Genomic DNA, 26,013 nt, shown 5'->3' with positions numbered 1-26,013 from the left:
GAAAATAACTTTTTGCTAAATAAGATTTGCACTGTAAAGAAGGGTACAAGAAAACAAACTACAGCAATATGAGATTTTTTTATATTGCACTAGATAACCTCTGCCCATTATAATTAGATGTGGAGATATTGAATTTTGAGTTTTGTTTTTCTCAAGCCAAAGAATGAAAACGAATAGCCTGAGATTTGGATGGGCTTGCTGACGTTTGCTTGGATCCCCATTGGCTTTTCTTCAGCAAGTGTTTATGAATCAAAAATGGAATTTGGCTCCAAGTCTTTTCTTTCACAAAACGACACACACTGTGGGAACAGATGTTGCACTATTTATACTATCAATTAAATGGGAAACAGCCTCCAGAGTTTCCAACAATGTTGCAACCCTTATTCCTAATTGTGCAACCCAAAAAAATTGCTAACGTCCTGGGAATTTTGGAAAGAAAAGTGATAAAAATAGATTTATGTACTATATATGCTAACGAATGTTGGTTACCTTTTTTAAATGATGGCAGGCTTTAACCTGGATCCAAATGCACAGATATGAACAAAAGATTAGTGCCGAAGCATAGTAGCAGAATAGGATTGCTAATACCAAAGGTCAGAGTACATGGTCCAAATCAGTAATAGAACCTCTGCTTAAAAGTTTAGGTAATGGGAATGATTATTCTCTGAGCTTCTAGCATTGCTTGTCACTAGACTAGATAAATGGATCGATAATGGATAAATTGTCTGACTTGGTAAAAAGCAGCATTCATGTTCCACCTACCAATACTTAAAAAAGGTCCAGAGGATATCAGAAAGTAGGTCTGAAAGAGTCTACCTTCAGCCAGTAAAGACAGTCCTATGCCATATAGTTCAATATATTAAAAGGTACCTCCACATGTCATAATGTCAGAATCATTAAAAAAAAAACTAGCTCTGAAGATTAAAAAACAATGTTTCCTTTCCTTTCCTTTCCTGTCCTGTCCATTGCATTCCATACCATCCCATTCCAAAACTTGTGAGGTGTACCTCCTATCTACATTGTACACTTTTATTGATTTTCAATTAATTGAACAGTAATGTGTCCCACCCACCCCTCAAATATACTCTCCTCAAAAAAATATCCTGTGGAATTTATCTTGGCGGGGATCAGGAGACAGGCCCATCAATCACCATCAGAATAGAAGGAATAATTGCTAAAATAGTTGAAATGTATGACATTATCATTGCTGTAATTGCTGTTTTTCTTAATTGCTTCGCAATGTGAACATGAAACTTCAGCATTATCTGTTTTATCAGCTACAACTCTACACCATAGCACCCATACTTAAATAACTTCCAGTGAAGTCATATAATTATGAGCCGTGGTGGCGCAGTGGTTACCATGCAGTATTGCAGGCTAATTCTGCTGACTGCCAGGGGTTTGATCCTCACTGGCTCAAGGTTGACTCAGCCTCCCATCCTTCCGAGGTTGGTAAAATGAGAACCCGGGGCTGTAATGCACTGTTAAGCGGTATATAAGTCTAAGTGCTATTGCTATATAATGCTCTTCACACGTGGGCTGGTCTTGACACTCTTTCGAAAGCTTCACTTAGCCAAAATCCAGCTGCAAGATTTCTGACTGATTGCTTCAGGTGAAGTATTACATCTGTTGAGACTTGAGTTGACTGCCTATTTTTTAACAAAATATGATCAAACTTTTGATGTTTATATTTCAGGCCAATCATAGGGAGATTGGAGTGGGGACAAGAAGGGTGAAATATATTGGGAGATTGTGAACTGCCCTAAGGAAATGGGATCTTTGGCATATTTATTTATTTAGTAAATCTATAGGTGACCCCATTTCATATACATGACTCTGAATAGCTCACAATTAAAACAAAATAAAAACAAAAAGAAGCATAATTTAAAACAACAAAAATTACATTAAAATAGTAACACTCTTAATCACTCATAATGGGCTCACCTGTGCTATCAGGGCTATTAAATGAATTTGGGGACACATAGATTGTTGATAAATATAGGGAAATTTATGGTAAAAATAAAAAGGGGCAAATATTAGAAGAAAAGTAATGTTAGGTGAATGTATGTTGAAAGAAGCAAAAATGCCTGTGTATCACTTTTTTTTAGATAAGCGAGAATTGAATATTTCAGAGAAAAATCAGTTAGAGTACTTAAATCCATGTGGTAAAAGAAGAAACAGTCAAGAATGAATGGGTACTAAATGTAGGTCAAATATAAAAGGGAGCGAATATTGTGACTCAAGTGCATTGAAGTAGATTTGGTTATATAGAAAGAATAAATCAAGATCAAAGCTGTTTTTCCTGAAAGTTAAGAGCATGATGAGCTCTTAACAGTTGTTAAAAACTCTTAATGTTAACAACATAAAATGTATGGACAAGATGTAAATAACAGGCTAACAGCTGTTAATAACCCATTCACATACAAGAAGCAAAATAGTAGAAAATCTTGAAGTTACACAAGTCCTTGAAAGCTTCACTAATTGTTCATATAACAAAATTACCGCTACAAACACATGATTTTTTTCAATTACGAAAGATCAGACTTCAGTAGAAAATACTAGTAACATAGAAAGCACTGAAATCATTGTATAAGAAATGAAATAATAAATATCAACACTTATGGAATCAACTCATAAAATTAAGTTTTTAACCAATGGTTGGAAATCCTTTTTGATGGCCAGCTGCAGACAATATATCTCAAAATTCAAATGTTACAATCCTAAAATCCTTTCAAAGACTCACTTGCAACTGATGTACAGTATGTTCTAATAATTAGAATGGATAAACAAAAATATTGTGTACATATTTGAGAAAGGTATATTTTCTATACTGTGAAGAGTTACATTTTACCTTATCCAGTATAGACTTGTATGAACTAAAAATACAAAAGGGATTTGCAAATTATAGAGTGATTGGGCAGCTTCATCTACACGTGGTAATTATGAAATAGCTTCTGTACTAATTAACATTTTTGTGTTTCATTTGTCATCTTGTTGCTCTCAAACTGTAGTAAAAGCATTATCTTATTGTAAGTTTAGTGGGGCTATTTCCATTTTTTGTTATGTATAATTAGATAATATTGTGCATAATACTGAAACTCAAAAAAGATGCCATGGAAAACAAATGGAAAGAAAGAAACAAATTGAGCTAGTCGCTTATTTTTATAAATTACAGTGATCCAATAATACAGTATCTTTGAGCAATTGGAAGGCTTTTCTCCTCATAACAAAAGCTCTAATGAAGTAGTGAATTGAGCAGTGCTAAAAGGACATCATAATGAAATTAAGGTGTTGTCAGTCCATAATATTCCATTTGGTTTTTCACTACTATGATCAAGCTATATTGAACTGCCCCGAGTACTGTATTTGGGTCATGAGTTTTTTTGTTTTTGTACTTTGGCACAGCATATTGATTCCCCAAGCCTGCCCATCTTTCTGTAAGAAGGGCATTTTTTTGGACACATGAAATGTGAAAAAATGATATGGTAATAAATCATACTTACTTTACTTTACATAATATGCTTGCTTTGTTTTTGATATCAGGGCTCCTGCTGTTTTACTGTTTTGTGCCCAGAATTGCTATTACAATATGGACAGCTATATCAATCTTTTAAATATAAATAAATAAAACTAAAGAATCGCCTGAATGCTGCAATCCAGCCACATGGTGTGTGAATTATTGTGGTGAAGTTCACACAATCTGGTGACCTTTCGAATCTAAAAGGTCTATTTTAAATCTTCAAATTCTAAATTCAAATTGGATGCCTACTCCAAGATATTCTCATTGTGGCAGGGTAGTGTTCCTGGGAGGGATGATCTTTACCTCAGCTTTTATCTGAAATAAAATAATTTGGCAGCTTAATATATTCCATTTCTGAAAACATCAAACCAAACAGAGCAAAACTATTGTAAAAATAGTTTTTAAATAGACACAATAAAGCAAACTATGTTTAAAAACAATTTATAAAAGAATTAAAAACAGTTCAGTAAAAATACCAAGGAAAACAATAGTCAAACTTAAAAGCAAATCAGCGGTGGCAGTGAGGTATGTCTTCGTATATGCGTCCAGTTGTTTTCTAGAAGCTAATATAGAGACCACTTGAAAGGAAGTTCCATAACTGGAACACTATAATAAAGAAGGGTGTACTTTGGCCACCTTTCTGTAAATCCACTTTCTGGCTAATTATTCATAAATTGCATGGTATTGGGAAAAGCAAGTTTTTAAGTACTTAGCTTTCAAGACCGTATGTGTTCGTGTGTATGCTTTTGAGTCAAGTATAAATCCCTTGTCACTCCTTGGACTGGTCCCTGCAGTCTTCTTGGCAAGATTTTCAGAAACGGTTTGTCCTTGCCTTCTTCTTCATTAGGGGTGAGAGAGAAGGCTAAGAACACACAGCTGACTTCATGCCTAAGGTAAGACTAGAACCCACACAATCTCCTGATTTCTAGCTGGTGCCTTAACCGCTATCCTAACGTGGCCCTTTTTCAAGACTAAGAGAAGCATACTAAAGAAAAGAGGTCCTAGTCTTACCTTTGGGACATTAAGCAATAAAGCTGGAAGATCTCTTGTGAACTGCATTGTGCAGCACACAATTGGAGAGTGTGAGGTACTGGTGAACTGCCAGTCCCAATCAGTTCACATGAATAGGAATTGAAGCTGGAGAAAATTGAAGATGCTGAAAAATAATGGGGTTTCTTCAAGTAAAGATGCCTATTGTGTGGAGAATACATCTGACTCTGTGTATGTAGCATGATTATTAAGTTATTTTCCACAGTGTAAATCTCTTGTATACTAAATCAGACAGTACCAAGTCGGATGCTTATAAACTTCAGGTGATACACAGTTTCTTCCCCATATTAGTATTTAAGATTTGGTAAATGCAGATATTAGGAACTCAACCTGGAACACTTTGTATGCAATGTATGCATAGAGGTCTCTTATTGAGCTATTCCTCTTATGCTCACTTTGATGTAGATTTTAATAATAACAGCAGTAGTTCTACAAGCATCCATATTAATTATTTTGTTGCAAAAATATTGAACCACAACTCTTTGGTTATGGCATGAACCTATTTATTTAAATAATTCTTGCAAGACTCTTCTAGGATTGACTTATAGTGGCTCTATTTTTCTGCTGATCAAAGCTGTCCTTTCATAAGACTTTGGAGCTGCATTGCACAATTGTGGTGAATTTCTCTTTGCTTTTGTTGGCAACCAGTTTACTTTACCATTGCACCCAGTTAATAAAATTACAGAACATCTAAACTCTAAAGTACATGTTAGCCTCTGTTGTTTGAACCAAAGCTTCTTAGTAGGTTTCACTTAGAAGTAATATCAGACACAAAGTCAACTGTGCAATGGTTTTATTTATTTAAGTATTCTGACTGAAATACTCACTTATAGATCCATCTTTGGAGACTTTTTGTGAGGCTGCAATACCATGCTTATTTTATTCAGGAATAAGTCCCTTTAAAACTTTACCTGAAAGACAGTTCTGTTAAATTCAGAGGAGCTACCTTTTAGGTAAATGAGCATAGAGTTACAACCAAATCCTATGCATGATTTTACTTTCAAAAAATGTCACTGAAGTGTTTGTGGTAAATATTTAATTTAGTAGAATTGTCTTCTAAGTAAACATCTAAGTGAAAGCAGTGGTCATTTCTACATCTTTTGGGAGAAAAACACATTTAACTGCATGTTGCCTGAATAAATACTTACTTGTCCTGTGTTTAAATTACTGCCAATTTGTTTTCACTGGATCATCCTGAGTTCACTTATTAAAGAAAACAGAAAAAAGATCTAACCCAACCAAAAAATCCTTAAGCGTTAAACTTTTTTTGACATTTATCTCTACATTTACCAAGTAAAAATATAGTATCATTGCCTTATAAATAGCTTCCCAGTTCTTTGAACTTTAACTTAATAATGCCAACCAGCATGATTGGTGATGTTTTGAGGAATGGGGTTATTTCCCATTAAGGAGTCTTTTCCAGTCTTCTAATCTTATTCATTTGAGTTGAAGTTCATACATTGATCATGTCTTTTTCAGCTTTTTGGGTTATGCAAAATATTTATCCTTTAAATCAGGGGTGTCAAATTCACATCATCATGGCGGCCTCACATGACATATTGGGACTTTTTTTCCCTTCACTAAATAGGGCATGGGCGTGGCCAGCATGTGATGCATCCGGCCCGCGGGCTGCAAGTTTGACAACCATGCTTCAAATAATTATTATTGTCTACTTTTATATAAGCTTTTCCAACAAAAATGCCCCCCTCCAATGCCCCTGAAGAAACCAAACATCACTGTGGTGAATGAATCAAGTAAACATATAAGTACTATAGGCAGGGGTGGGATTCTACCAGTTCACATCTATTCGCTAGAACTGGTTGTTAACATTCTAAGCAGTTCGGAGAACCAGTTGTTAGAAGAAATTACTGGCCTAATCCTGTAAGGAAGGCAGGAAGGAAACATTCTGGTGTTGCTTACAGAAACTGCCTCTCCGTTAACCCTTATTACATTCTTGGCAGGACTAGACTTGCTGTCTCAAGTAGTTTCCCCTACTTTGCTGGTACTTTGCTAGTGTGGAGTGACCATTCAAAGTTACAAGAGCACTGAAAAAAGTGACTTATGACCATTTTTCACACATACAACTGTTGCAGCATCCCCACAGTCATGAGAGGCCAGGCGAGGAGATGTGTGCCTTGATGTGAGTGATATTGAGTTGGCCATGCCCAGCCAATAACATGACCACCAAGCCATGTCCACCCAGTCACATGACCACCAAGCCATGCCCACCAACTAAGCCACGCCCACAGAACCGGTTGTTAAAAAATTTGAATCCCACCCCTGACTATAGGTAAGTAAGCTCTCAGTTGTAACCTGGACTACTTATGGCAGAAGGCTGGTAAAGCATAAGTATTTTACAGAATTGTTTTAAGAATTGATATGCTAATGTAGTGCAGTGGCCCCTATCTCCTTTTTGTGAACCTTAGAACCGCATCAGGCCACCACTGCCAAAAATCAGTGTTGTCATTTTGGGAGAGAAACAAACCTGCAATAAATATGGGCTAAATTTAGTTACAATAAATAAAGAAAATTTCACAGGAGAAGACTATTATTGAGGCATAATGTAGGAAGTTCACACTAGTTCTAAATTCCTTTAATACATCTCATGCTAAACCTACTTAGTAAATATCCTGACATGTTCTGAAATGCTCCCTGTTTTTGCACACTATTCAGATTGTTAACTTGGGACATGAATAAATCTCGACTACGTTCCTTATCTAACTAAGGACATACCTACCTCTGTGCTAGAAGTGTGCTAGAGAATCACATGGACATCTTTGATTGGGGAAAATCACCCTGGCTTGTTCCTGGCTGAGCCCTTCAAAGGCATATTTTATAGCTGGAACAGCATCAGGAATCTACTTATTTACTCAGGGAGTTGTAGAGAAAGGAACCTGCTGCCAAGAGATAGCATGATTACAGATGGAAAACAACATCCTGGTTCAGATAAGTCTTCCTCTTTTGATAGCTGTCACTGAACTCAGCTTGAACTGCATTTGCAGCCTGTAAACCACAAGCCTCAAAAGAGCCAGAGGACTTATTCAGAGGGAAAGTTGGGGGCTTGAGGATAAAATTAACTTGAGTGGGTAGACAAACTATTGGTTCAGTGTGGTAGGACCTATGCCAGAGCTCCAGGTAAAAAGGACCTTTTAGATGGCAATGAGAAGAAAGACCTAGGTCCCTGGAAAATTGCTGCCAGATTTGGGAACATGGGCTAGAGGGACAGAGTAAGGGCTAAAAGGAAAGTAGCTTCCTATATAAAACAGTTTACTCAGCTAACACAGTAAGTTTTAATCACAGCTATATCACTCAGTAGTAAATTCTCCTCTTTTCTCTCTATCCCACCATGAATCACCAGTCACTAATGCAGACAGCTCTGAGTCATGGCTCTTAACATTAGTACTTTTGGCACATTCATATTACAGGTTTAAACAAGCACAGCTTTATTACCTCTTCTCGGGGAATTCTAAGAATTTTATTTCATGGGATAAGAAAACAAAGATTTCTGAGGGCAAATTATCTGCACCAATTCTCTGAATTCTTTGGGGAAAGCTGGAGCAACAAAGGAAATCAAAAGATAACTGTGAAATATGCTTGCATTGCAGAAGGAGATATAAATGGCCTTAGCCATGTTGTACCTGCAGCCTGTAGCCAAGCAGAGACAAGTTTGTCCATCATTTCAGTTCTTGATCTAGAAAAGTTTTGCTGGCTTAGCACTGAGTGGAAAGATGGTATCTGTAATGGGCAGTAGGAATAACCTTGAGAAGCAAGACAAAGAGCTGCAACCAAGACGATAGTTGGATAAAAAAGAGTTGAGTCCCGGGCAAAAATGTAATTTGAGAAAAATGTCTCAGGTTTGATCTCCCTAGTTCTCTTTAAGTTAAAGGGCGGGCGGAGAGGCCCATTCAGAATTATGATATTCTGTTACTGTAACCATATAATAAAAATAATATTAGCATTCATAGCTTTAGTTTCCTAGTCTGTTCTACCTCAAAGGGCTGACAGTGTCAGAGGTACAAGAAAGAAGCAAACCAACTTTAAGAAAAGTGAATGTAGGGTTGTCATTCCTGGGCTGCAGAAACCTAGCAGTGATCGTTGGATGAAAATAACAGATAAATAAAAATCCACTTCTTTGTTGCTAGCTATTTGTTACCTGAACTTTTTCTTGCTCAAATGTTCTTGCTGGTCTAGCAATAAGTCAAAGGGATAAAAATAATTGGAATGTCCTTACTTAACTGATAAATGTAATAATTCAGAATACTTTGTGGCTGTAATGGGGAAAATACAACCTGCCGTTCCCAAAGCTTTGAATAGTTCTCTCTGAGCCTTTCAAGAAGCATTTATTTAATATAAGGTGTGAATATTAAATGTAGCAAAATTAAATCAAAGTTATTTTTCCCCCAAATCCACCCATTTTAGGGTGAACTATTTTTCAGGATTGTGGCCTGACCTATCCATGTATCAAATAAGATAATAGAAAATCTAAGATGTTATCATCTACAGATAGAATATCACATTTTTAATGTTAATAGAGGAAAAAAATCTCCTTGCAATTAGAAATTAGTACTGCAGTTTATACATAATATTATGTAACTAGCATACATAATAACTATGTCATTAACATTCTCCTTTTTATTCACTTCTTATGGCAAATCACCATCCATACTGTTGCCAAGGAAAAGACATAGACGTAGTCAGCAAGAATCAACTTCTTACTATTATTGCTTATAGGAAAGATACATTTACTCATTCAGAAGCACTCATCTATTAATGGAAATGTTGTAGAGTATCTTTGGTGCATAGCTCTCCCTATCAAAATAATTGGGTCACAGCCACTCACAAGATGCCTTACCAAACCACAATAAAGGAATCATTGCAGTCTACTATGAAAGACTGCAAGCTCTTCTCCATGTTTTGATTAGAGTGGGCATAAATGATATTTTGAAACTCTACTTCAAATTTGTAGACAATGAAATTAGGTGAACATTTTTTTCAAAATTCTCCAATTTCTTATCATAACACTTTGTTATGATGACAGTTAGGTCAAAGTCCAGTGGTAGACTTTTCATTTCTTTCTACTTCATGACTAATTTATGGAAAACAGGGTTCACAGAGAATTTTCCTGGATTACAAAGGATATTGGGAAAATAAATATATGTGAAAATGTCAATACCAAACTGTAGGAATGTTTGGTAATTTACATGGAGGACACTGAGACTTTCATTGTTGCTGTTTTTGGTTGGAATAAAAGGAAACGGTTTTCAGTGCTTTGAAGACCTTCAGGTAGAACATTTTAGTGATTCTTCTAGCCTTGAAGAGGAACATTTGATTTTCCTGGATACTCAGTGCAAACTTGAAATGGCAGTAAAGAGTGCTCTTGTGGTCTTGGCAAATGTTTAATCTTGCTACCCTTCAGTTTGATTGTCAAGTACTTGATAGGTCAAAATCCATAACTTAAATTTGTCACAATTTGTGCAAGCTCTACTTCCTAGATTTCCTAGAAGTGAAATAAGCAAAACAAAAATGGTTTGCAACCTGGAAATATTTTCAAAAATCAGCATTTTAGATTTCAAAAATGCAGATAATTAGAGATCCAGTTTGGTGTAACGGTTAAGAGCAAAAAGCAGGAGACCATGACTACTACTCATTCTCTCTCAACCCAACCCACCTCTCAGGGTTATTGTGGGGAAAATAGGAAAAGGGAAATGTGTTGAATATACTGTATTTGCTGCCTTTAGTTATTTGTAAAAATAATAAAGATAGGATAAAAATAAATAAAAATTCTAGACATGAGATTTTTTTATTCCTTTTCGGGAAAGAAAGCAGCTTCATATCCAATACATACTTACTTGATTTATGTTTCCCTTATCTCTTGATTTCTTTTTACAATTGTTGAGGTGATGAACCTGAAGGTTAATTTAGTTATTTTATTTTATTTGACTGTCCTTTTGCTTCTTCATTTCAAAAACATTTTTAAAACTGCAGAAAATGGTAATGAAGAGAATACATGGAACAGTTCCATAATAATTCTGAAAAATGATGTGCCAGAAAAGGAAAAACACTTTTTATCTGTAATTATATTTTTGAATATCCTCCAAAATTCATTGGTCATCATGGGTGGGTTATTGCTGTCCATGCATTGTATTAGTTTGATGTTTGCTTGATATGGAACAGGAACATAAAGAAGTAACTTGGAAAAGATCACCACAGTTGGTACAATCTGTTACAATCCCATTACTACCTTGGTAACTAATGTCAAAATACTGATTAGAACACTTGGTAAATATATCAGATTCATTTCTTTTATTAAATGCAGGCCATACTTTATAATTTCCAATATTTTATCTTATGAAGTAATGGTAACGGTCTTTCCAAATATGCTTTCCTGCAAATGTGTTGTGATTACAATTCCCAGAATTCACAATATCATGTAGAAAGATAACCAAAAACTTTAAATAGTTGTATCCCGTTAAGTGTAATAAAAAGACTTTGAAGTTGTGTTAAAACAGTAGAAATACTCCTTTATACTGTTGTAGTATGACTTAAGCCAGTCTCACTCATGGAATGGGAATGAAATAATGCAGAGGTGTCAAACTCAAGGCCCAGGGGCCAGATCCGGTCTGCGGGATGCTTAGATCTAGCCTGTGGGGCCACCCTGGAAACAGTGAAGGATCAGCCTGCGGTACCTCTGCCAGCAAAAACAGAGCTCAGGAGAGCTACATGTGCCCCCCCCTCAGCTCCATTTTCATTGGCAGAGGGCTGCAGGAGGCCATTGCAGCTGAAAACAGTACCCGGTGGGCACGTGTGCCCCTTCTGAGCTCTGTTTTTGCTGGCAGAGGGCTAGCAAAACAAACTACAAGCAAAAGAGCATTTGATCACAAGACAAGGAAGCATCAAGAAGTTCCTCTGCTAGAGACAGTGGAATCCCCACAGCCCTGCCCGGGCCACCACAGGTACCCCTGACACGAGTGACATCGAGCTGGCCACATCCATTCTGGCCATGCCCTCCCCAGCCTCCTAAGGTCAAACACAACTTTGAGGCAGCCTTCAATGAAATCGAGTTTGACACCCCTGAAATAAGGGAAATCATGGGGACAAGATGGAAAATTATGTTGTCAGAGCATAATTATACCATGATTCATGTTGGTGACCTGTGATTTAATCAAGCATGCTTTGAATGCTGTTGTTAAAACATTAGATCCTGGGCAACAAGGTCTTGGATTTTCCCAATCCTACAACCAGCAACCAAGAGTAACAAGTTCCTAGCACAACATGCTTGGATAGCTAGGACATAATGCTCTGTAACCACGGACTGCAGATTGTCAAAAATTTAACAGGACATCAAGACAGCTTGTGGCTTGTTACATAAAAGGGGCTGTTTTAAAGGAACAATTGCACTGAAGTGTAAAGGGCTGGTGGGAACCACGCTGAAATGCCAAGCATGGCTATGATTATCTAGTTGTAGGAAGTGCAGTGCTGAGATTAGAAGGTTACATAAGAAAACAAGTGAGCTGAATGAGTCAGGGGTTTGGGGAAGAATGAGTCACAGTCAGATGGAACCAAGCTAGGCATGCAAGTGGAGAATAGAAGGATCAAGGGGAAAAGAGAGATCTTAAGCCCCTGACTTGAAGCCACTTCCAATGAAATCTGTGAGGCTGGAATGCACAAGTCAGTCAGGTTTGTTTTTAGGTTTCAGAGGGAATCAAGTGGTCACGAGCAAGGAGGGGAAGCTGCAGCAGATGCCTTAAAAGAACAGTTTGCTTCAAGAAAGGGTCGTTTGGGACCTCAAAGCAGCTCACCCAGCATTCTAGCATAGAACAACAAGCATTCTGCCAAAGTCAGCATCAGAAGGGACAAAACAGTATAAATAACTTCTCAAAGAATCACTGGGTACATTTTTTGGCAAATGCAGCGAAATCACTGGCAATTAATGAACCTGACGGGAATGAGGACAATGAAATGCAAATTGATCTGTATTCAGCAGGGGGGAAAGCAATATGCTCCCTTCCCCCCATAGCCACATACCTTTTATATTCCTTTTGGCTATCTCATAAATCTTAGCACATAACCAAGCAATTTCAAGAGTACTTTTGAAACCTGTTCTTCATGATTATTTTTTAAAAAAACGTTTGTGGGGTGGATGCATCTTAAGTCTTGCATTGTTACAATAAAGCATTCATCTTGCACTGCATTATGGGGTTTTGCAGTGCGTGGTGAAACCTATAATAGCACTAAATGACCCTAAAGTTATAGAGAACGAAGCAGTTAAATATCTCTGGCTTGCGTTAGCTGAGCTGTTAAAATTTTTAAAAAGGTATTAAGAATTTTGCAAAGATACAAGGAAAGAATTAGAAAATGTAGAGCTATAAAGAAGGAAAAATAAAAGGGAGACACATGCTGAGAAAATAGAAGTTAGGAAAAGAAGATACAGAGTTGCTCTACTAGGCAGCATTAAAATGTAATAAAAGATGCAAGATGGAAAGAAAAGACAGAAGAATTAGAGATGTTGAGGGGGTGGACTTGTCTGAGCTCATGATATTGTCTCTTTGATTATTGAGACCATTTATTTTTATTCTGTTCCAGAATACATATTGAAAATAGTAGCAGATCTGATATTTCCAATCTGTATAAATGGCTACATGGCTGCATAATTAGTTGATGGTTTATTTTCCCACTAGGAAGAATTCTTCCTTGTCCGTGCTCAAGCCAGCCATTATTTTTCACTCCCTCCTCTCAATCCTCAGTTTATTTATCTCTCTCTTCAATCCATAGCATCCAACAATCAAGGTTAAAACCACTGGAAAAAATATATGGCTGACCCCCCCACACATACTATTTTTCATCTTTAGGATCTTTTAAATGGAAGAGAGGAATAAGCACCCTGTGTGGAAGAATTTTCTCTTGATAGCAACCGATTGAGGAGGAAAAATATCACCAAACAAATGTATATAATATATACTGGAAAATGTCAAACAGAAATTAGCAATCATTTATTTTCATTTGAGGATCTTGTTTGTTTGTTTCTCCAGATATAATGGCATCTCACTTCCTGTATCCGATTTTGATCTACTTACCATGGATTCTGGTTCCTACCATTTTTACTTTTAGTCCCAGTTAATTTTTCTATGAGATATTTAGCCCGTGTGGAAAAAATATTGCTTAGCTGTCACTAAAATTCTAGTCTAGGAATTTTGAATCAATTTTACCTTGGTGACATCACTTGATTAAATAATTAGAAATCAACTCTTAGATAAGCAAGCGGATAAACATGTATTTGTCATACAAACATATTATAAGAATTCTTGATACAATGGATGTTGAGTTATAACTTATCTTTACACTTAGTTAACAGTAATAAGAGTAAAATAAAATAAGAAAATTAACAAATGGATTCAGCAACCTGCAGACTTATCAGCCTGACATCAATAACTGGAAAGATTCTGGAAAATATAATCAAGCAACGAATCTGCGAACACCTAGAGACAAACAAAGTCATAACCAGTAACCAACATGTGTTTGTCAAAAACAGATCATGCCAGACAAATCTTATTGCATTCTTTTATAAAGTAGCAAAATTAGTGGACCAGCGAAATGCTGTGGATATAATTTACTTGGACTTCAGTAAAGCATTTGATAAAGTAGACCACAATGTATTTTATAAGATAGAAAATAAAAAAATTATTAAAAGTACTATTAAATGCACATTAAAAACTTATAGACACCAGCCATAAAATTGAATAATTAAATCATTTTTTATGAATTAAAACCTGCCTGAATTAAAACAAGTTTGCCTGACAGGAGAAAGAAAAACGGTAGCCTAGCCCAGGGGTGGGATTCAAATTTTTTAACAACCAGTTCTGTGGGCGTGGCTAGGTGGGTGTAGCTAGGTGGGCATGGCCATGTGACTGAGTGGGCGTGGCTTTTTTCTTTTTCTTTTCTTTTTCTTTTTTGCAGCAACTCCCCTTCTTTTTTTGCCTTCTGGAAGCCTTGGGGGGGCATTTTTGCTCTCAGAAGGCTTTCTTGGGGCCCAGGAAGGCAAAAAATGGAGCCGGGGGGGGGGGGTGCCAGTATTATCCCACCCCTGGCCTAGCCTCCCTTTCCAAAGAATTCCACATCATTTGTTTCTCTTTTATTTCTGAACATTGAGATTTTCTATGCAGCAGTACTGCCATAATATCTTCTTTAATAAAGACTTCTAATGTTGTAATATGTGACCTCCCTCAAAGACTCTCATAATACATGAAATGAATGGTTTCATCTGAACGATGATTAGGCAAGAGATAAATATTCCATATTAGTTTTTAATCCATAAGTCAAATAAAACAGTTGCAGAACCTTGTGACTTTATCAAATATTTCATTGAAAATGAGCAACAACCAAAACTCATAATTTTATATCATAGTTTCAATAGGAGAGATGAGCTTGCTTACTTGTACCCAAATCCTAAAAACTGGATTTTGCTTTGGGGACAGTCAAGGTCTTGTCATTCACTTAAATCAAAAAAGGGAAGACTTTTCCTTGGTCTGAAATCAGCTTAACTTAAACTGTTGCAACTTGTAAAACACTTAACAGTGCTCCTGGTGCTCTTTTGCTCCCTCTTAGTGTCTTTTCTTTTCATTATAGCTTACTGCTTATAACATTGGCACTTCATTCCTCATAAGACTGCTCCCTTTATGTGTGTGTGTTTTCAAAGTCAGTGTTGACCCCTGGACAAAATTTGGGAAGTTGTCTGCCATTGCCTTCCTGGCTCATGGATCTAGACTGATGCCTTAACCCAAGGGTCTTCAAACTTGGCAAGTTTAAGACTTGTGGACTTCAACTCCCAGAATTCCTGAGCTAACATGACTGGAGGAGGAATTCTGGGAGTTGAAGTCCACAAGTCTTAAAGCTCTCAAGTTTGAAGACCCCTGCCTTAACCACTACACCAAACTGATTCTCAGTTGAAATCTATCTTCCTGGAAACCATCCAAGTTAGGAAACACACAACTCCTTCAGTTAGTTTCTTTTATTTCATTTAGGAACACCATCTGGGAGTTAATATTATTCCTACTGCTCCGAATGGTGTTGATTTATTTTTTACTGTCAAATTGTTTTTTCTGAATGTATGAGTTTTGAAAGTGTTTTGACTGAACAGTACAGCAAATGCTTCATAAGACAATGCAATTCAATTAATGTCATCTGTCTTGAGAAATTGTTTTGAGATGTGATTTATGGAAAATAGAAATATTCATGGTTATCAATGAATGCTTTCAAGGGGTTGGAGGAAAGGAGGGCCAAGCCTTACCCTGCTATAAACTGCTGGCAGGCATCATCTTCTCTCTTTCTCATGTTGTTTCTCCGTCCTTCTAGTTCTTCTTTCTCTCTTTTGTAGTGTTTGTCCATTTGGATCTCTCTGCCAAAGCTGAGATGGGGAGAGAACAAAGAGCACATGCAGCTGTTGCTTAGGAACAAATGCAATGTGTGAAGTTTTATTTTTTTATGTTTACAAAAACAGATGATTCCGAAGGACAGGGTGGTGTGAAGGCAGAAATAAATTTGTGTGTGAGAAAGGGGGAGGGTGACAGAAAGAGGAAGACTCTTCACTAACCTTTCTCCTTTTCTCATGTTAACTTGCTGGTGATTCTTATCTGTTTTACTCTCTCATGCACACACACAGATACTATTATCTTTACATGTAGTGGAACAAGATACTAGATTTCTGTGAATTACAAAAAATTAGTATGGGCTGCATATGAGAAATCACTACTATGTTGTTATTAATATTCTCCTACATAAGAAAACATTCATGTTGCTTGAAAACAAGCATAATAGCAGGAAACAGGCTAAGCTAAAACTTGAATATGAGCCAATTTGGTATAGTGGTTAAGGCATCAGGATAGAAACCAGGAGATTGTGAGTTCTAATCCCACTTTAGACATGAAGTCAGTTTGGTACTCTTGATTCAATCACTTGATGTGAGTCCTAGGAGGAAGTCAATAGCATACCATTTCCAAAAATATGCCAGAGAAACTGCAGGAAGCACAGCCACTCCAGGAAGCCTCAGATGCCTCATCCAAGCCCAGCAGCACAGTACAAAAGGTTGGCATACCATGGCTCTGGAGCTGCATGAAGCCCCTGAGTACAGTGCAAATCCCTTTGCAGTCCAAAGCTCAGCCCAGGAACGCAGCACAAAGGGGTGTCTTGATGCACTGCAGTTCTGGGATTGCAAGAAGAGCACTGATGACATGAATTCCAGCACAACATGAATTCCTTTGTAATATAAAGTCCAGCTCAGCCCAACTCAGCAGTGTGGTGCAAAACTGCAGTTGCCACACGAAGCTGCAGCCACTCTAACCTAGTTCCCAGACACTCACCCTCACAACCCTGCACTCCGAGATTCCTACCATCCTGTGCTTTGCTGCCCCAGCTGACCTTTGCCATCTTTGCCATAAGTCCCTTCATTTAGCACTGCCATAAATTTGAATGGTTGCTGAACAAATGTTCATAAGTTGAGGACTACCTGTACATGCATGTGCAGATGCACCAATATGTACTATGTGCGGGGGGGTGGGGGGATTTCAAAATGCAAGCCTTTATCTTCCCCAACCCTATTCATACATGCAAACATACTAACTATATAGTGCTTGCTTGCAAGATACATTCTCTCTCACTGTTTATCTCACGCTCAACCCACCTGAGATATGACAGGCATTTTGCAAGTTAATAGAAATTCTGCATTCCCCCATCTGTCATCTTTGAATTTTTTTTTTAAGCAGTACACCAGCTTTTAAGAACTGATAACAGCTATCAGTTCAAAGACCAAGGCAGGTCGGAAGAAAATTTATATCAAGCTGTCAGTTAGAAAGGAAGCATGTTGGAAAATATTTGGGTATTTGAAGTGAGAACTGGAGGGGAGAACAAGTTTGTGGTCAACATTGTTTTCATTTTGCATGAGAAAGAATCCATTTTTTCTTTTCCATGGCTCCACCCGGAATCTGCCACTGGTTCCCAGTTCCTGAACAAATACAAAAAGTTCAACTGGGATTTGTAAACTAGTTTTAAGGAATTTGTTTATTCAGCTTAGAAACTTCCAGTTGGTGCTGAATGTCAGAAGGAAGTCATGTCAGAGTACTGTATTAGATTATAGGAGGCATAAAACTGGAAAATCACCTACAACCCACTACAGAGATACAGTCTGCTATAAAGGGAAAAGAGGAGAACAACATTTTAATCCATTAAAGTGATACTATTCCAAAGGGAGGATGAACCTCCAAAATGCTTCAGTAATCCAACAAACCTGTGCCTGCACTTTCAGGGAATAGTTATATTTTGTCCATTCCCATAACAATCTTCAAACATCGATCTGCCTTGGAGAAGAATAAAAGCAAAGATGCCACTATACCTTCTTTCCCTCACATCTGAACACACTAGACTATAAACATAGCCAGCATTGTGTTTCTGTGTTCAGGTATGACTGCAGACAAAGTCAGCCACATCTATCAAATGAGATCCAGAATCCTACTTTCCTTGATCAGTGTGATCTGAATAAAATTGCTTGGACTGTTTCATTGACACAGATAGTTATTTTTTCAGGTAGATTTTATATACACCATTTTGTTTTTTGTGGACCTTCTTAACTACTTTGAATCACCAATAATTGACAGGTAAGTTGGCAAGTTATTACCCCAAGAAATCTTGGTAGAAATCTCTGCCTACATCATCATTTTATGAAAAATGATTTAAAAAGTGAAATTGAGAAAGTCTACAAAAGAACTGGCAATGTCATAGAAGGACACAGAAATAGGCTGAGGAATGATTTATTCGGGATGACAATTATTATTTTTTCCCACTAACATTGGAATCAGACCTTGATAGTAACGTCTTTGTATTTTGAAGAGAAATACAAAAGTTATGATGACCTTTCCAAAGTTCATAACATATCTTTTTTCCCCTTTTTATTAAAAGATATTGATGAATGTACCACCAGTGCCCATACGTGTAGATCAGATCAGGTCTGTGTCAATTTAAGGGGATCATTTACCTGCCAATGTCGAACTGGGTATCAAAAACGAGGAGACCAGTGCTTTGGTAAGTACCACACCGCAAAATGTATTTTGTGGAGTTTATATGTTTTCTTGTTATGGAATGTTACTGTTAGCTGCCTAGATTATCATGTACTAGACAACCCATGCTCCATTGGTTCATTCTTCCGGATATATTTCCTTACTTAAGCAGAAATAGAATGACTATAGATTAGCAAAACAGCAGTGAGAATGGGAGCAACCTCTGACTTTCTGATGGCTTTCACATTGAATTTCCTTGTGGGAAACTGGTAAAAGCATTGGAAATCCTTTCTTCCTCTCTTCTTCCCTCCCTCCTTCCCCCACTCCCTCAAATTTCTGATGGCCTCCCTGTTTACTTTGCCTCTGGAAGGCTGCAGGGGATAAAGCAGCAGGAAGTTGCAAGTTCAAGGCCAACATGAATATAAGTGGCTGCTGTTGGGTGGGGGGAATAGTGAGGGGAATAGTGAGGGGGCTCAGAAGAGGTACAAGAAGTACCATGCAGTTTGGGATGGTACATGGCTTCTGCAAGAGATGTTGCATAGATCAGGGACAGTAGGTGGGTGGGCAATGTGGGTCAGGAAGAGAGCATGAGAGGTGTCACATGGGTCAGGTAGGGCACTGAGAGGCAGGGTGGGTTGAGAAGGGTGCCTGAGCGTCATGGGGATATGTAAGAAGGGCCACATGGGTTAGGAAGGGTATGTAGGGGGTGGCACAAGTCAGGATGGGTGCCTGGGAGAGCTTAGGAGTATGAAAATGTTGCTGCACAGGTTAGGCATGTCACAGAGAGACTGCACGAGTTGGGGAGGCTGTGCAGGGCAGGTATTGCAAGTCAGGGAGGTTGTATGGATCAGGAAGGGTTCAAGAGGTGTCACACAAGTCAGGGAGAGTTCATTGAGGTGCAACATGGGATGAGATGAGCACTCAGGGGTGCCACATGAGTTGGCGAAAGCATGCAGAAGATGTAGCATGGATCAAGAAGGGTGCATGGAGGTGCATGAGTCAGGGAAGACTTGCAGGGGCAGCATAGGTCTGAGAGAGTGTATGGAGCTACGGAAGAGGTGCTGCACAGTTGGAGAGGGCTTGCAAGGGCAGCTGGGGCTGGGAAGGGTACACAAAGATTCTTTCCTTCCATTCTTCTTTCCTTCTTTTCCTTCCTCCCTATTCCTCCCTCCTTTGCTTCCCTCACAAACTGGTAGGTAAGTGGTTGTTGCTGGGAGAGTGAGGGAGTGCATGAGTGGCCAGGAAAATGTCACAGAATGTTGAAAATGAGGATCATGTGACTGCAACAGTCTGGCTGGGCTGAAGTAGCAGCAGCAGCCCAGCAACACAGAAGCATCCACAATTCCCTGGAGAGTAACAGGTCCCAATATTCTGTGAGTTATCCCATTTGTTAACAAAGTTTTTCCCCATGATGCTGCATTTCACCCAGCGAAAAGTTACAGGCATGGGGAGTTTTAGTAATATATAGTAGAGGTGGCCATGTATAAGTTTTTGCAATGAAATAAATAAATAAACAGACACACATGTGGAAATAACAATGTCTGCTGTTACTCATCCTCCATAGCCAGCAGTGTGGTTGCATTCATGAGGACGATGAAAGTTGCAGCTATCACACGAGAAGCATAGGTAACTGTGAAAAGCTATTACAAGGTTTAAGATGGAAAGCTTGTAAGAAGACTGCACTGAAACATTTGAAAAAAATAAGTTCAAAATGTAGAAGCCCCGATTTTCAAATAATTAAAGCAGTCATGTGGTCTCTCTACATGTTTATGCCTGCACATAAGAGGGTAGCTGCCAAACCAGCACATGGACTTTGCAAATGACAGACCCAGATGTGTTACCAGTTCAAAAATAGGTGCTTTATATGCTGTCTCATGAATTATGAAATACATATGTCAAATATTTTGCCTTGCATCTCTCTGATCTTTTTGATGTTTGGGGATAATTTTAATTTTGGGGTTTTAAATCCTATGATTTTTTTCCATTCAATGTCTGAACTTGATGCATTTCAAGAGAAACCCAGAGCTCAAACAGTGACTTGACTGACATTTACAGAATGATCCCAGATCTAGCCCTTTAGGGAAACCCTCCTAGTGGGAAATTCCTCGTTACCCTCTCTGACCAGCACTACCACTCTGCTGTTCCCCATCAGTCTTTGGGTTTCTTTTTTAAGGATTATAGGTAGTCCTCGACTTACGATCACAGTTGAGCCCAAGATTTCTGTTGCTAAGTGAGACATCTGCTAAGTGAGTTTTGCCCCATTTTACACCCTTTCTTCCTGCAGTTGTTAAATGAATCCCTGCAGTTAAGTTAGTAACACGGTTGTTAAATAAATCTGGCTTCCCCGTTGACTTTGCTTGGCAAAAGGTCACAAGAGGTGATCACATGACACTGCAACCATCATACATGTGAGTCAGTTGCCAAGCATCTGAATTTGGATCATGGGACCATGGGGATGCTGCAGTGGTCTTAAGGATGACAAACAGTCATAAGTAACTTTTTTTAGTGCCCCTGTAATTTTGAACAATCACTAAATAGCAATAGCACTTAGACTTATATACCATTTCATAGTGGTTTACAGCCCTCTCTAAGCCATTTAGAGGGTCAGCATATTGCCCCCAACAATCTGGGTCCTAATTTTACCAACCTTGGAAGTGTGGAAGGCTGAGTCAACTTGAGAATCAGCGAGCCGGTGAGAATTGAACTGCTGGCAGTTGGCAGAATTAGTCTGTAATACTGCATTCTAACCACTGCACCAGCATGGCTCCTCTGTTCTAAATTGTAAGTCAAGGACTACCTGTATATAGAAATTAGTCTCCACTAAGAATGCCAAATGTATGCTTAAAATTAAAGTTGGTGTTGCACATTGATATTTTTCTTTGCAATATGTTACTTTTCTATTAAATTTTGATTTAATGAAAAATACATAAAAGAATATCAAAACGGAAAGTGAGAGGCACCAAAGGGGGTGTTTGCAGATATTGCTGCTCATCAGCTCCATGTATACAATTCCTATCATATTAAGATCATATGTGGCAGTTCATGTTTGTAACTTTATTTTTGGAATTATTTTTAAAATACTTCTGTTCTAATGGCAACATAGACATTGATGAATGCACGTTCCCTTCCTTTTGCCACCATCGGTGTGTGAACAGTCCTGGTTCCTACCACTGCCATTGCAATGCTGGCTTTCAGTTAACACCTGACAACCGCACATGCGCCGGTAAGCACATTTCAGAACATTTCTGTAGAAACTGTCATACTTATCTTTTTTACTGTCATATTTTCTAATTATATAAATGTAAGTTGCATGGAATCCAATGAAAATAGACATTTATGTGATATGTAAAATGGCCAGTCACTTCAAGAAATACAAAAAAATACTTTATGTATTAGATTTTATGTTTGTTCTTTTATAGAAGAAGAATAAAAAAGAAAAGGGGCTCGATATTAATAATAGTGATTTAACTTAGCATTTTCATTAGTGTGGACTGTTAAATTTATATTTGTTTTAAAGTATTGCTCTAATCCTGCCTTTGTGTGTGTGTGATGCATTTCTTAATTCAGTATCAAATATCTTTCAGTTAATGATATTTTAATTGATTTTGTTACAAACTTTTAGGGAACTAATTCAAGAGTAGTTATAGAATTATAAAAGTAATTGCTAAAATCTGCCCCCTGCAATATCTTCACCCAAAGTAGTGTTGTAATATTAATTTTTCCAGAGTTCATAGAATTATTTCTGAAAAAGCTAACCAAAGGTCTCCAGTATTGGGAGAGCCAATGGATATGTTTGAAATATTGAAAGTCTGTTGTGGGACATTTAAAGAAATGAAGCTTTCCTATTCCAAAAAAGGCAAACACAGAGGCTAGAGGGTTGCTCAGCACAAAACACCCAGACAGACTTTGTATACCTTCTGTATTTTGGTCTAGCTGTTCTCTCAGCTCATCCTAGTCTTAAACTTCCCCTTTTCCTATCAATGGGTAACTTTAGAGAATAAATATAGGTGTTCCCATAACTTATGAGTAAATTCAAGATGCTTAGGAAGCTCCGTGTCACATCGTATGAGAGTCAAACATTGGGAATGTTTGAGATTGGGTATAATGTATATATAGAGCCAGTTTGTTGTAGTGGTTAAGGCATCAGGCTAGAAACCAGGTGATTCTGAGTTCTACTCCTACCTTAGACACAAAACCAGCTAAGTGACCTTGAGCCAGTCACTTTCTTTGAACCCCATGGAAGGCAATAGCAAACCACTTCTGAAAAACCTTCCCAAGAAAACTGTAGGGACTTGTCCAGGCAGTCTGCAAGAGTTGGCTGTGATTGAATGGAAGAATAAATGGATATAATCACATATAACATGGATGTAATGCAGTTTGCATATGAATACAAACAACATTTCTGTAGAAAGGAGTCTGCTTTCTTTATATCTGAATAAGGTATGTTGTTTTAGAAAATCTTTTTTCCATCGCAGTTCCATTCAGATGCTCGGATTTCAAGTCCGAACCTGTTATAAATGCAATTATTGGAATTTAAATAGTAGGGAATGACTCGAGACTTTTATAGAAATATAGTGCTCTTCTAAATCTTTATAAGCACTAATGTTAAAACTTATAGATTTTGAAAAAAAAATCTTCTGTTCATTTAAGAAGTTATTTTCTAGTCTACAAACTAAAACTAAAATATTTAATGAAAATGCCAACACTTAAAATTATTAATGTTTTCAAATACAGAGATAAAAAAACTAACAAAAATATAAAAATAAATAAAAATAAAATAAAAAGAAGTGCAAAGAAACAGATATATTAAAAGGTTACTCCCTTTTCCTCCATACAAGTATAAATAATTTCAGTAACTTAACACTTAACAAATTATAAAGTTAAGTTATATGTTACCTTATAACATGTATTTATCACTAATAAATTATTTAATTCTTATGCCTGACTTGTTGCATGGTTCATCATCTCAGGAAGAAATTTTATACTAATAATAAAATCTATACTTGCTTTTTTAAAAGTTAAGTTTAATCCTGAAAAAAAACTTTATTTAAGGATGTTCTATGTTCTCCAATAAAATAGCAGTGAAATACCAGAAACAATATATAATCCTCCCTCAACAACAAAATATCATGTCTTGCAGCTCTTCTTTACTATCTACCTATTATTAAGAAGTATGAAACAGACCTGGTGAAGAAATTACATGGACTTCATTTTCTTAATTCTCTTTATGAAATTGTCTATAACCTGTATGTGGACATTAACTTTATTATATATACCAAGTTTGGGGAACTTACAAAAAATTGTACACAGAAAATTGTTCATGAGTCGGCTTGGTTTCTAAAATGTACATATGTAAGTTTAAAATATATGTAGATCAAGGTTCATGCAAATCTAATGAATATACATAAATTACAAAACAAATTTATTACTGCATTCTTATGGTTTGGAAATTATATGGTTATTTGGCAAAAACCCAGACAGCAGGTGCTTAATTTTTATTATATTCTTCTTCACTATCCAATAATATGTTTAGGCTAAAATCCAAATGTCTTAAACACTTAAAACTACATTACAGCTTAGTCACCACTCTTAAAATAGCAATTAAATTAATTAGTTTGATTAACATTTTTATTTGACTTTATTGAGATGACAAATAATTACAAAAACCAAATCACAACTTAAAGTAAAAAAAAAAGTGATCATGACCAATTTGTAACTCTCAGAGTTCATAATAATCTTAGTAAAGCTCAGGAAATGAGAATTAGTAAAGCTCAGGAAATTATATGGATTTTTGAGTTCCCAATTTTGTAGTTATACCATATCTCATAGAGAAATTTGGGTGAAATTGGGGAAGATGACACCTAGTATACCTGAGGTTTCCCTTTAGCAGAAGACTGCCATTTTATTTTTCATGAAAATATTTAGAATGCTATATTCCAACAAATTCTCATTTCAAAACATTTCTGGAAGTAGCAACTATAGTATTTGCACTTCTAATTCTCAAAATCTGCCTTATCTTAGCTCAAATAGAGAAGTAGAATAGAATAATAAAATTGGAAGGGACCTTGGAGTCCCTTCTAGTCCAAACCCCTGCTCAAGCATTATACCATTCAGTCATCAGACAAATGGCTGTCCAATTTGGCTTTGGTTATGTTTTTGTCATAAACTTAGGGTTCTCCTTGGCAAGCTGGACTGAAACAGATAAATAGATATAAGGATACAAAAACTTAACTGTAGAAAAACTAAGAAGCCACCACAAATGAATACCAAGGATTGATGTGTTGTATGCACAAATCCATAGTATAACAAATAATATGCAAAATTCAATTTAAAATAAAAGCAAAAACATGTTTGTGGTTGTGTAGGTATATGTAAAATAGCCATAGTAAATAATGAAGAGTAAAAATACCCATTCCTAGCAATTAAAGCAATTAAAATGCACAATAACATTCAGATTAATTACCTACCTAATTGATGTTATTAAATTAATATGATGTTCCATTGATATTAGTATAATACCAGTAACACTTCAGCAGCACTTCAATAGCTACATATAAAATGCCACTAGGCTCTCATAGACTCCCTGGAACAGCTCCTTAACCACTTTCTGGAGGCACCACATTTGAAGCTAACCTATTATTTTAAGAAGATTGATCCATAATGAATGAGTGAAAAGCATAGTTAAGTAGCTTCATGAAAATGTGAGTATGTTAAGACATTTTCAATGCATTAAGATTGCACTGAAAAGGTTGATTCTGGTTGGAGAAGGCAACCTTGAAGGTATTTTGCTAAGGCCTAATAGGTTAAAACCAGCACTTTGAATTGCACTTAAAAGTCTGTTGGCGACCAATGCAGAACAATCAATATCTTCCATTAAGCATGCTTTTCCATTTGAATCAATTGTAGCTTCTCGTGGTCTTCAAGTTTATATTGCAGTAATCTAAGCCTGTGATGATGAGGGCTTGAATTACTGTTAGTCTTCATGCTTCAGAAAAGGGAATAACCAGTGCCCAGCCAGAGCTTAGCAAACACTTTCCAGACTACAGCTTCCAACTGGCAGTAATTGCAAATCCAGAGAAAACCCCAAGTCACGGACCTCATCCTCGTGTTAATGCCTCTCCCGCAAGAGACATCACTAAACTAGTTAGAAACTTGGTTAGACTTCATTTTGCTTGGGTTCAACTTTGGTTGTTTCATTCCATCTAGTTCCTGCCAACCTCCTGACACTGGGACAGATCACCAGGTCAGACAAAGGGTTTTGTGTTTTTGTGCTTTCAGTGACGACTCCTGGTAGCTGCCTAGAAGGTTTCCTGCAGTTTTCTTGGCAATATTTTAGAAGTGATTGGTCATTGTCTTCTATCTGAGGCTGAAATAATGACTGGCCCAAGGTCACTCGGATTT

At 37.1% G+C, this 26,013-nt stretch overlaps 1 protein-coding gene across 1 annotated transcript in view; it reads left to right on the top strand.

Annotated features, from left to right (window-relative positions):
- The window catches only part of EFEMP1 (EGF-like fibulin extracellular matrix protein 1), a 52,290-nt gene that overhangs the window by 15,836 nt on the left and 10,441 nt on the right, over positions 1 to 26,013 (top strand). Inside the window, exons 5-6 of the mRNA XM_026676722.2 lie at positions 18,515 to 18,637; positions 21,716 to 21,835. Coding sequence (XP_026532507.1) covers positions 18,515 to 18,637; positions 21,716 to 21,835 — 243 coding nt within the window. The remainder of the gene's footprint in view (positions 1 to 18,514; positions 18,638 to 21,715; positions 21,836 to 26,013) is intronic.

This window comes from Notechis scutatus, chromosome 1 (assembly GCF_049901735.1).
Source record: "Notechis scutatus isolate UNSWTSFEM ecotype Mainland chromosome 1, rNotScu1.2, whole genome shotgun sequence".
Classification (NCBI taxonomy): Eukaryota; Metazoa; Chordata; class Lepidosauria; order Squamata; family Elapidae; genus Notechis; species Notechis scutatus.
The sequence above is the reverse complement of the archived record's forward strand: the minus strand, read 5'-3'. Positions and strand labels throughout refer to the sequence as shown.